Here is a 12,652-nt window from a genome sequence, read left to right as displayed (position 1 = left end):
TTATCACTAATATTTTTATCTTTCCTCTTTTTCTTCTCTCTCTCTCTCTCTCTCTCTCTCTCTCTCTCTCTCTCTCTCTCTCTCACTCTCTTTATACTTTCTGTTCTTTCCACTTTCAATTTTGATTGCGCGGGTTAATTTAAGTTTTCAGTTGAAGAACGCTCGCACGAGATTGTATTTTCTCAGAAAAAAAAGATCGCACGTAAGTTTTATTATATGTGTTATCACTATCTCACACGATGCCATAATATTATATATGCCACTTAATTCGTACAATCTTATGATTATTCCCGAATAGTAAAGCCATGTTGTTCGTTCGTGTTATCTATTGGCCGCCATTATACGCTACTAGTGACATCTCACGAAGGACCTCAATGATCAGTTTTCGAAACAAAACTCATGTAACATAAATTCTGTTTCCCTATGTTTCCTTTGTTGCTTCGATCTCGTTGTTTACAAACTGTCTTTTGAAAATATAACGCTATAATAATAAGAACTTTTATATTTTTTTCTCCCACTTTTTTCTCTTTTCGATTATACTCTGTTTCCAATCTGGAGGAATGTTTACGTCAGCTACGAATAGACAATTATTATGACGTCACGATTTTTTGATGATCTATTATATATATATATATATATATATATATATATATATATATATATTTAAAATCGATCGATGCTTGTATTCTTTTAATGATACAAAATTAAATATTTAATGTGCATAATGATTTTCTTTTTCCATTTTTTATCATTTTATATATGCTTGTTCACTGTTTCAATATTTGACTTTATAAGTGTGCATATGTATGTATGTGGGCGGACTTTTATGTGATCACGAGATAAAGTTTGATACGCATTAATTTAAATCGATATAATAGTTCAGAAAAATGTATTTTACTAGACTTTAGAAAAATAACAAAGGAAATTAGCGAGCTTATCTGCTGAATATACAAAGGTTGTCGAAATGACAACGAATAATAAACGAATACGAATAATTGTAGACTTCATTTTTCATTTTGATGATTTAAATAATTTAATAAATTTGTTTCTTAATATAACGAAAGTTCTCAATATTTATATGCTTTTGTTATCACAATTCTTAATATTACTGATAAAAATGAAATATAACGAAGACAGCTTAAATTATTATGGATATGATAAAATATTATAGATATGATTATAAGTAGGAAATAAAAGCTTAAAAGATATAATGACCTACTTAATTAAAAAGTAATCAATGCTGATATTTGACCAAAAAATAAGATACTCTCTTCTTTCAAGAAAATTTGATTACAAAATACGTACTATGTATGATAAAGACGATTGGATAATTACCACATTTCATATATCACATAGATATATGAAGATTCATGAGAACGTGTTTTCATGAACCAAAGATGTGATTGGTAGAAGTATACTGCTCGTTGATTGGATATTCTTTTCATCGTGCAGAGAACTCTTCGCTATGATTGGTTGAAATATTTCTATACTGCATTATCATTTAAAGTTGTTAATGCTATTTTGATGTTAAATAAATATTATTTTAATGCCAATTAACAATATATAAAATAATAAATAAATAAATAACATTTACACAGAAAGATTATGATTATTAATACATCATAAATAACATGAACTTACTTATAAGATAGGAAGAATTAATTTTAGAATAAAGATTATCCATATGTCAAAGGTTATATTCTGACAATAATCATTATCAATTTGAGTATTTTGTTACTAAAGTATAATCTATATATAAGTAGAAATTATATGGAATGAAAACATTTTTTTCTCCTACTATTTTAATAAAATTTTATAATAGAATTTTAATCATTCTAAAAAGTCTATAATATAGATTTGTTATTTTTTATAAAGAATTTATCTTTTTATTTTATCCAATGAACTGTTTCTTATTTCATTTGTACATAACATAGCAAGATTTACAATATAAATTATTATATGGATAATAGTTGCATAAAAATATAGTAAAGAAATAATTCTTTTGAATATTATTATATATTTAATTTGCCATTCTATTTATATATATAATTTTCATCTGTCATATTCTTTATGCTTATGAGATATGTTTTTAAATACTTATCATTGTAATTATCGATAAAGGAAAAAAGGAAAATGTTTGAAATGTACATTTTAACAAAAAATTTGTATATCATGTAATATTAAGGAATATTGCATCAGTTACATGATAAAAATAACATTTGCTATCATTATGATCACCTTTTATATATGCAGATTGTATCGCATTGTTATTTTTCTTCATTTCTATAATATAAAATGCTTTTATTTTAATGATATAGAATTATACACAAGCGCACATACACACACACATGTTACATTGCCTTATATCATATATTATACATATATATACATATATTATATTATACAACATTAAACAATTGTGTATAACTTGTATATAGATCACTTGCTGAATGAATTATACATATAAATTTTTGAATAAATTCACATACGACTGAGCAGAGAAATTCATAATGACAGAAAAGAAATTACTGTTATAAACGTTTATATAAAATATATTAAGGTATATGAAAGCGTTATCATATAAACAAAGCAAAGGAGTTCGTGCGTCTAGGAAAGCAAAAAATGATCATTTTGGCGGGTGATGTATTTTCACGCCGAGCATTGATAATTATAACACAAAACGGAATTAGAGATTTATGATTAAGAAAAAAGATTGGAAAAATACTTATTAAATAATTCACGCACGAGTAGTACACTAGAAACCGTACGAGCACAATTACCGTTATTCATAATGACGATTAGTATACGGACAAAGCGTGCGCTTTTAGCCGACGACGAACGGGGACACGTCGTGTAAAATTTTCAACTACGCTAGGGTGGGGGGGCCAATGCACCATGGGAAGAATTTGCGACAGACGCATGCGCAGTTCAGTTTACAGTTGGAGCTTGGAAGAAAATGGCGTCTGCTAAGTTTCTGGAGGAAGCTCTGAGTACGGACATTGATGAATCTGCAGTGAACGCGATAGTAGGCTCCCTCGAAACACAGCTGGTAACATCAACGCCAGCCGTTTCTGGCCATCAAGCGAGTTCTGCGACGGCTAGTCAACAGAATCACCAGGTGAACAGCGGTATTTCCAACGGGGGCACCATTACTGCGGCGGTACAACCACAGAAACATGGGGTTTCCAACGGTGGCGGTGCCACCCCTGTGAACAATCTTTTGACTCAAGAAGTTACAAAATCGATCACTACGAGTACTTTACTCCCAGTAAATGTGGTCACTTCGAACGCAGTTGCTACAGGACAAGAACCTGTTAAGATAATATATCCGACGATCGGACAAGTTATTGCTACAACGGGAGTAGCAACGACTAATAACAAGCTTCCTTTTCCTACACAAACTGTTGGGCAACTAGCTAATGGTACATTGGGTATAACCTCACAAGCAGTACTACAGACAACATCCAACGCTGTCTCAAACGTTGGTACTATCAGTCAAACTGGTAATCAGGCAGTAGCCGGAGTAAACAAGCAGACAGGTACTGCTTTAGTGATAAAGACTAGTGTAGCACCCGGTGGCATGGTTTCCGTCCCAATGTCTGTTCCTGTCTCTGTGGCTAGCAGTGTCGTTAGTACGGCATTGCAAGGCAAAGCTGGTGTAACACCGACGATAGTACCTAGCAATGTGCAAATTCTCAATGTTAACGCAATGAGACCTGGAACGCCAGTGGCAGCTCAGCAAACAGGAAAGCAAGTTGCGCCAAGAGTGGTTATCGGTCAACACATGGTTGGGACAAAACCTGGAACTCCAGGGGTAAGAAGAATATATTTTAAATACTATTACATTGTTAAAAGTTATTTCATAATATCTTATTGTAATTAATCCTTCTTTTAAATGTCATATAATATAAAATCCGTATGTAAACAATATATAAAATTTTAAAATATGTTTTATTTTTTTTCGTAAATAACGCAAACTTTAATAAATGTTATGTATAATTAATTATTATTAGATTTCTAAGCAGTTTCATGAAATTCAATTTAACTTATGTATCTGTATATATATATATATATATATCTATATATATATATATTGTGTAATGTTTATTTACAGATCACATTACAAGCGTTACATGGTCTTCAACCTGGAACTCAAGGCCATTTATTATTAAAAACAGAAAATGGTCAGTATCAATTATTAAGAGTAGGACCAGCACCAACAACGGGAACGCCATCCGGTACTGCCGTTACTCCCAATAGTATCGCAGGAAATGCAGTGGTCGCAGCTCCATCTCCTGGCACTACCTATCGCCTAGCCTCTGTGCCGGCTGTAAGTAGGCTGAACACTCAGTTCACTGGCCCACCACTCGCCACGATAAGAAAAACTGTTCAGGTGACGCACTTTTATACCTGTTATAAGACTCGATGTAGTAGTTGTAGAAATTCATTGGTTTGTGATTTTAGTTTGTTGGAATGGTGTTCTATAGTAGACTATGTATTTTATTTCAATATTACAAGATTTGATTGCATTCCACTTTATGAAAGTTTGAAATTATTTTGTATTATAGATATTCTTTTGAGTTGTCGATCATTATAAAATTATAAGTCTTTTCATCATTTGGAAATGCTTGCATTTTAAAATATGCTATTTTTCAATATTATTAAAGCTTCTATAGTAACTTTTTTTATTATATATATGACAAGATATATTATCTCTTAATGCGATAGAATTTTATTTTCATTTATCTGCTAGAATGCTATTATTTGTATAGAGTAGTTTATATCTTTTTGCTACTAGTAGTGAGTTTGGTAATTTTTATAGTATTTTTATGTATTGTATATGGTACTATTGAGTTTATTTTATAGGGATGTTAGAAGTATAGATTTAGTTGTAAAGGGTTGTAAATTTAGATTTTTTACCAATTTTTTTGAGAGTGAATATATATAAATATATTCTCTAAATACTATTCCTTATTATTGCAACTATTTTAGTAGTAATTTATTTTAAATTTATGATATATCAATTAATATAACAATATTATTATATGTATATCATATTGCCTTTTATGGTAGTTTATATTATTGATTTTAATGGCTAAACATAATATTAAAAATTAGAAATATATACAATCTATAAGATTTGTGATACTGCTAAATTTAAATACATTTGTCAAACATAGTACATTGTTCATTACCCTTACTAAGGTATTACAATGGATTTAGATAGAAAATTGACAATAAGCGAGTCTATACAAGGTACAAGTGCGTCTAAAATTATACATAAACATTATTATAATAAGCGTTTTTAATTGCTAAGTACAAAGGAATATTCGATCCAGATTTCTATCGAGTATAAACTTTTTGTGTGCATGTATATAAACACACATGTCTTATTTTATTAATGTAGTTATTTGATTACAAGAAAATACACTATGGTAAAAGTAAATATATTTTAAAAATTTATCTATTCAATTATACTATCTTTTTTGAATACATATTCTCATGTATATATTATAAAATAATGTCAAACTATCAATTGTATATATAATAGTTGTATAAAAGTTTTTATTGTTTATTAAAGCAGACAGTGACAGCTGCCATTACTACAACAAATGCAACTCCTCCTACTCTTACTACTGCAGCTACTACAACAGCTACTCCAACTGCTACTATGGTTCAAACAGTTCAGACGCCGGCACAGGTGAGTTTATTTGTACATTAAAATATCCTGTGAAATCTATCAAAAAAATATCATCTAAGTTATTCTAAGAATAGAAAAAAATATGATAGAACTTTTTTCTACAATTTTTCCTTACATAGAATAGGTTGTGATACATATGTGATAACAGATTGTACAAATGATCTTAGAAAAAAGTTTTTTTATAAATTTGCTTATTTTAATATTTGTTATATTTTATTGTGTATAAAAATGTTATAAAAAGAAGATAGCCTATAATATTTTTTTATAATAACTTAAAATAACTTGGAATATTTTTTCTGAATACATTTTGTGGATGTATCAAAATTATATTTCTTAGCATTTTTACATTCAAATTACCTGTTATTTTTCTTTATTTTTTAGCGTCAAACTACAGATAATACCAAAGAAAAGTGCCGTAAATTTTTAGCGAATTTATTAGAATTGTCTAGTCGTGAGCCTAAAGCAGTGGAACGAAATGTTCGGACTTTGATACAAGAATTAATTGATACTAAAGTTGAACCTGAAGAATTTTGTGATAGACTCGAAAGATTATTGAATGCATCACCACAGCCATGCCTAATTGGCTTTCTCAAGAAAAGTCTACCACTTCTACGTCAATCTCTTGTGATGAATGAATTAGTCATTGAAGGAATAAAACCTCCTCCAGCCAATGTTGTTTTTACTATTGCATCTGTGACATCAACGGTAACACAGGTGAAGGTTGTTTTGCTTAACATGACTTTTTAATGTTCAAATAGTATTGCTTATGAAGTAAACATTTCATTTCTTTATTTTATAATGTCTCGCAGCAAAATCAAATCAGACCAACAGCTGCCATCGCTCCTACAATCCCTGTTGCATCTACACAAGCTACGCAAGTGAGAGTAATGACACCATTACCTACGGCCACAACAACAGTGCCACGACCAGCCCAACCGGTACAACAAAGGCTGGTAAGTATTTGTTTGATGTATTCGACAAATACACAACTTGTATTTTGCAATTTATATAAATGTCAATTGTTCTTAGATTCGTCCTGTGACGACTATCGTACGTAGTCCAACTGCTTATACTGTAAAATCAACAGTAGCTGTCACCAATATACGTCCTACTACACCTGTCGTTCAAAAGGCACCGACTACAACAACTGTTGTAAAAACAGTAACAACTGCTGTGCAAGCTAAAACAGTCAATACACCTTCTATCGTTAACAGGACCATAGTGCCTTCTTTGGTGCCAAAGCCTACTGCCAAAGAAAAAGAAAAGAAGACTTTTTCTTCGGCTGGATATACGTAAGTATTACTATCATATGTGTATGTGTATATATATATATATATTTATTTATTTATTTATAGTTATATTGAAATAAATATTCTGAAATAGAAACGAATGTAGCATGTATTTTTATTCTACATAGTGGTGATGATGACATCAATGATGTAGCAGCTATGGGTGGCGTTAATCTTGCAGAAGAATCTCAAAGAATTCTTGGCTCGACAGAGTTTGTAGGGACACAGATACGTTCTTGTAAAGACGAAATATTCTTACACATGACCCCTTTACAACAAAGAATTAAGCAAATAGGTAAAATTCAATGGTGATATAAAATATATATAATTAATATATTATTGTTTTGATTTTCTATAATCCATTGTACTGATGTTTTCAAAGGAAACATTCTTCTTTTTTTCTTTAGTTTCTAATTACGGCTTAGAAGAACCTAATCAGGAAGTCGCTGCATTGATTTCACATGCTGCACAAGAAAGGTTAAAAAATTTGGTTGAAAAATTGGCAGTAATTGCTGAACATAGGATAGATCTTATAAAGGTAAACCGAATTATTAATATTTATAGTCAATATTAATAATAAATAATTAATATTAGACTCCATAAATATCTGATTTATAAAATGTCATGGTATGTATACTGATTAGGTGGATCCAAGATACGAGGTGACGCAAGACGTAAGAGCGCAATTAAAATTTTTAGAAGATTTAGATAGGGTCGAACGCAGAAGACACGAAGAACAAGAAAGAGAATTACTTCTGCGTGCTGCTAAAAGTCGTGCTAAGACAGAAGATCCGGAACAAGCTAAGCTTAAGGCAAAAGCCAAAGAGGTATCTATGCAATGCCATTCTTTCATTTCCTTTTCTTTTTTTATGAAATTATATTTCAACAAAAGATCAACATAAACATAAGAAAAAAATTTGACGAGTCTCAGTGGTCGATGGTTAATTATTTTTCAGATGCAACGCGCAGAAATGGAAGAATTAAGGCAAAGAGAAGCCAATTTGACTGCTTTGCAGGCAATTGGTCCTCGCAAAAAGCCTAAACTCGATGCAGGAGGACCTGCTAATAGTCCAGGAAGTAATTCTAATTTGAACACATCAGTTACTGGAATGAACAGACAAATGCCAATGAGACCACGTTTGAAGAGGGTAAACTTTCGTGACTTATTGTTTCTTCTTGAACAAGAGAAAGAAACGTGTAGAAGCACAACGCTATACAAGTCTTACTTGAAGTGATGTTCTATGAAGGGCAGGAACTCGAATGATCCGCCCGACATATGGCGTCCTAACTACACGGTCTTGTGTGAGCTGGTCTCAATGGACCTGAATGAACAATGCGACATTACATTGTATGTTGTATCGTACAGCGTTTCATAGTTTTTCGTACGATGAAATTCGCTGCGGATCAGCCTTGTGATATCGCATACATTCAAAATAACGTTACTTCTACCATGCTTCCCTACTGTAAATGACTGAAAAAAATTTTTTAAATGTAATATAATAGATCGTTCTTTATTTTTCAACACGAGATCACATCAATGAAAAAGAGCAATGTGTATGAGCACATCTCTCGTCGTTAGTCTTGAATAGCCTTTATGGCACGGAGTAAATGTGATTAGCCATATATGAATATTGTTATATGGTGTATGTATGTTATCATCGAGTGGTCACATGAGAACGAATGAATGTGTGTACATTGTCATGCTATATATATACCTGCTGCATTGTAATACTTGACCTATACTTTTGGACATTGTAGCGCTAGTGTAAGATATACATGCGTGCAGGTTTTGTTAAAATAGTAAATCGTATTTTTGCAAATGATACAACATAATATGACACAAGCACATTGTCCAAAATGTATGGAAAATTTGTACAATATCTTACACGTAAATATCATATAGAGATAATTTCAATGTTGGTACAACAAAATATAGCTACGCTCCACCATAAGATGGAATTGTTATCAGTATATTATGTTGTAATCTACATTTTCAGTGTTTATAAAAAAAACTAGCTGTTACGTTTTTTATTAAAGAAACATTTACAAAAGTAAGAATAATGATGAATATTCTTTCGATCGATGTTAATTTAATTATTTATGTTTCCTGTTTGGGATTAGTGCAGGTTCTATTTAAAAAAGAAAAGAAAAAAAAAAAAAGAAAGAATTGTGCTTTGCATCATAATCGATTGAAAAAATTCAGAGTGTGTACCTGATTTGTATGTAAACAAAAAGAGAAAAAACAAATTTCAATGGATGTACACGGGTGCCTATATTATTGTAGAAAATATCACAGTGCAGTTGATAGAAGAAGAAGAGGAGGAAGAAGAAGAGGAAGAAGAAGAAGAAGAGGAAGAAGAAAAGTGTACATTTCTCTGAAGGTGCTCATGAAAGAGCTCACTGCACAGGCGCTTTGCATTTCATAGATATGCCCAAGTTAATTTTATTTTGCGCGATTATAGTACAATATTAGTTTTATACATGATCCTCTGCGAAGGAATTTATTAGGTGCGTTTATTATTTTGGGTACACGTACTAATATGTAGTCAATTGTCAGAGCAATATGTTTTTGCGGTGATAGTTTTTCTTTTTACAAAATGAGTTTATGACAAAGTTTTTCTTCAATCTTACGTGCAGATGATACTCATATGTGTATATATATATGTGTGTATATATATGTATATATATATATGTATGTGTGTATATATGTATGTGTTACATACAGATGTTATATATATTATATATATGTTATATATGTTTTATATATATAACATCATATATGTATATATATATAACATCAGTCACAGATACGTACGTATTTTCATCGTACGAGGAGATACTGCATTAAATGATAGAATTCTTTTCCCAAAATATAATTGATAAGTTATCCCAATGAAAAAGACTGCCACAATTTGGTGATGTCCTTATCGATTGATAGGTATATGATATACAATTTATTTCTTATTGGAAATCTATTTGTTGACGAAAACAGGATCAAAAAATTTATAAAAATGATAGGATATACTGTTGCATATAAGCATCTCTAAAATTCTATATAAATAATGTAAAAAGTTTTAATGCAACCTTATGTAGTATACCATATGGCTCAAATGGAAAAATTATTGTCTCGACGGGCCATAAATACAGTATTCTATTCTTATGTGAACATTATGCTATGATGTAGAGAAGATCATAGAATATTATTTTTCACTTTGATAGAGCTATATTACAATGATCTCTTTGATTCCAATTGAAAATTTCACTTGATTTTCATCTTAGAAACTGAAAAATTATATTAAAACATGTTAAGAAATGTTATGGCATTTTTCAAAGTAACTGAACTGTAAAATATATAATTTATATGAGATAAAACGAAAAATGATATATAAAAAGATGCATTTGATCTCATAAATTTTAATTATCTTTGACACTAACATACATATATACACATTAATAATTTCATTGACTTTCTCTCTCTCTCTTTCTCTTTCTCTCTCTCTCTCTCTCTCTCTCTCTCTTTGTCTGCATTGCTGTTGAAAATAATTGAAAGAATTATTTTGATTTGAATAGACAAAAGGCCCGTCGATGCAGAACAATCAATATAAAGTATATATCGTGTAAATACTTTATTTTTCATTAATGATATAATTTTTCCACATACGCACATACATTGCCATTCATATCATATTTTTGTTGTGCACATCGTCTGTAAGAAATTCGTTCACTTAGATTTGTGCTTTCTTTTTTGCAATTATTTATGTCTTTTTCTTATGGATTTGAGAAATGCAATGAATCCTTAAAAACTAGATTATAAAGAATACTTACTGCCACTAAGTGGAATATTGATATAAATATATAAATAGACAAATGTGTAAAAAGTAACGGTATAGCAATTTTGGTATAGTATGCTATTTTTACAAATTGTATTGAAAAGCAGTAATCAAGAAAAAATAAAATTTAAAACAAGTTTCACCAAAGAATCATCCAAGTTTATTCTTCTTTTTACTTAGTATATTGATTATAGAAACTGATATTGGTCTATCAATAATTTTTTCTAACATTTCTAAGATAATTAATTTTGTGAAAAGAAGAAAGCAAACGAAGATGCATTATAATAATTTATAAGTACACGTTATAGAGAAAAACAAGTGAAAAAATATCGAAAAGCTAATGATTGAAAATGGCCTGGTGAAAGAAAACCACCAGGTTTGTTGTTTTTTAACATCTCTTCCTATGCGTTTATAAGAGTTTACGTCATAAATTCTCATATTTGTAATTTTTGTTTGATCTTGTTGATTATGGACTCATTCGAAAGATAAAGATTTTTTAAGACTTTGTATAGATTTTTGGAAAATGTTATTTTTTTTTTGCAAAAATCATATCCAAAAATAAATAATTTTTAAGAGTAATTTTCACCCAAGTAAGTTTTTTGAAAATCTCTCGAATATGCCTTTGATTGTCGAAATCGGACAAAAATTGCGAATATGAGAATTTATAGCGTAAATTTTGTTTTTAGCAGTTTTACTTCAATTTATGATAGTGCAGTAGCGCTATTTCGAGTTCGTGTTAAAGCAATCGTAAAGTTTCTTCTCCCATTATGCACCTATACGAAGGTGACTCCTCCAAAAAAAAAAAAAAAAAAAAAAAAAATTTGATATGATCCGTAGCTCTTTGATGCAGCGTAAAGAAATATACATATGTATACTACGTAAGGGTATTCTCTTGTTTTGCAAAGATTTACACCATGAATTTTCATGATCATATTTTTATTATGCTATCAACGTTTTGTTTCTTATACAGAATACATATTGACTTCGTAGCAGCTATTCTGCAAAAATTAACGATCCTATATTGTCTGATGTCTGATTGTCAACTCAGTTCTTCAATTTATGTGCATCAACAGCGTGAGGGGCGTACGTATAACACATGGATACGATGAATCGAGAAAAGAGACACGATTTTTCTATTTCAGTTTTAATTCATTTTTTTTGCATTCATTGTTGAAGCGATATTGTATAATCATTTCTATGAATTTTTACTTATTTAATTATTCAATTGCAATATTGTTTTAATTAAAAACTGGGATACATTCTAAAATTATTTTTACCGATTCGTTTATAATAATATGCTAATTCTTTTTTCAGCGTTCAATAGAAATTTTTAGTGACTTAAGACGCAACTGGGATTTCATCTCGTAGAGCTTGCTGTATCTGGTGACCCATGGGTTAATGGTGACTTATTCAAATAAGATAAATGAGAATAAAATAAGAATGTATAAGAATAATAAAGAAATTATAATTTTTTCTGAGTATTGTTAATACATTTAAAAATTTTCTTATATTTAAACTATTCACTTATGGCAATATTATTAGATATGGAAATTATAAGAACTTTAAGATTTAATTACAATTAGAGTGAAGAGATTTTTGAACTTATCTGAGATATGCAGCCATTCGCCCGGTAGTACTTGCATTTCGCATATATATAAAATTTAGTTATAGATTTTTGATATAATTCAGACATAAATTTAAATATATCGCAAGTACTACCGACCCAGGTCCCACCGCGTGGAGGTTGCTGCATCTGGGAACCCACGGGCTAACGGGGTCTCTACTTTAAATTTCGCGTGACCGGCGTGATCAAATAATCGGCGTTCAATAAA

The 12,652-nt window shown here is 30.2% G+C and overlaps 1 protein-coding gene across 6 annotated transcripts; it reads left to right on the top strand.

Annotated features, from left to right (window-relative positions):
- The first annotated feature begins 2,930 nt into the window (after positions 1-2,930).
- Positions 2,931-9,045, top strand: LOC122632781 (transcription initiation factor TFIID subunit 4). 6 transcript variants are annotated; one of them, XM_043819966.1, is made up of 10 exons: positions 2,931-3,814; positions 4,115-4,330; positions 5,585-5,701; positions 6,083-6,420; positions 6,507-6,654; positions 6,731-6,993; positions 7,119-7,285; positions 7,398-7,528; positions 7,635-7,817; positions 7,947-9,045. In XM_043819966.1, the coding sequence occupies exons 1-10, from the start codon at positions 2,957-2,959 to the stop codon at positions 8,223-8,225; spliced, it is 2,700 nt and encodes an 899-aa protein (XP_043675901.1). In that variant the 5' UTR covers positions 2,931-2,956; the 3' UTR covers positions 8,226-9,045. The 6 variants fall into 6 exon arrangements, with proteins under 6 accessions (XP_043675901.1, XP_043675900.1, XP_043675898.1 ...); XM_043819965.1 differs by having other exon boundaries at positions 5,582-5,701; XM_043819963.1 differs by having other exon boundaries at positions 4,115-4,393; positions 6,083-6,414.
- The last annotated feature ends 3,607 nt before the right edge of the window (positions 9,046-12,652 follow it).

Source organism: Vespula pensylvanica, chromosome 11 (genome assembly GCF_014466175.1).
Source record: "Vespula pensylvanica isolate Volc-1 chromosome 11, ASM1446617v1, whole genome shotgun sequence".
Lineage (NCBI taxonomy): Eukaryota > Metazoa > Arthropoda > Insecta > Hymenoptera > Vespidae > Vespula > Vespula pensylvanica.
This window is presented reverse-complemented; position numbering and strand designations above follow the sequence as displayed.

Bases quoted from the DNA above. Each gene is read 5' to 3' on its own strand.
- LOC122632781 (XM_043819961.1), top strand. From the start codon at position 2,957: ATGGCGTCTGCTAAGTTTCTGGAGGAAGCTCTGAGTACGGACATTGAT. The intron at 7,286-7,397 runs GTAAAATTCAAT...TTTTTTCTTTAG, and splicing joins ACAAAGAATTAAGCAAATAG to TTTCTAATTACGGCTTAGAA. The intron at 7,818-7,946 runs GTATCTATGCAA...ATTATTTTTCAG, and splicing joins TTAAGGCAAAAGCCAAAGAG to ATGCAACGCGCAGAAATGGA.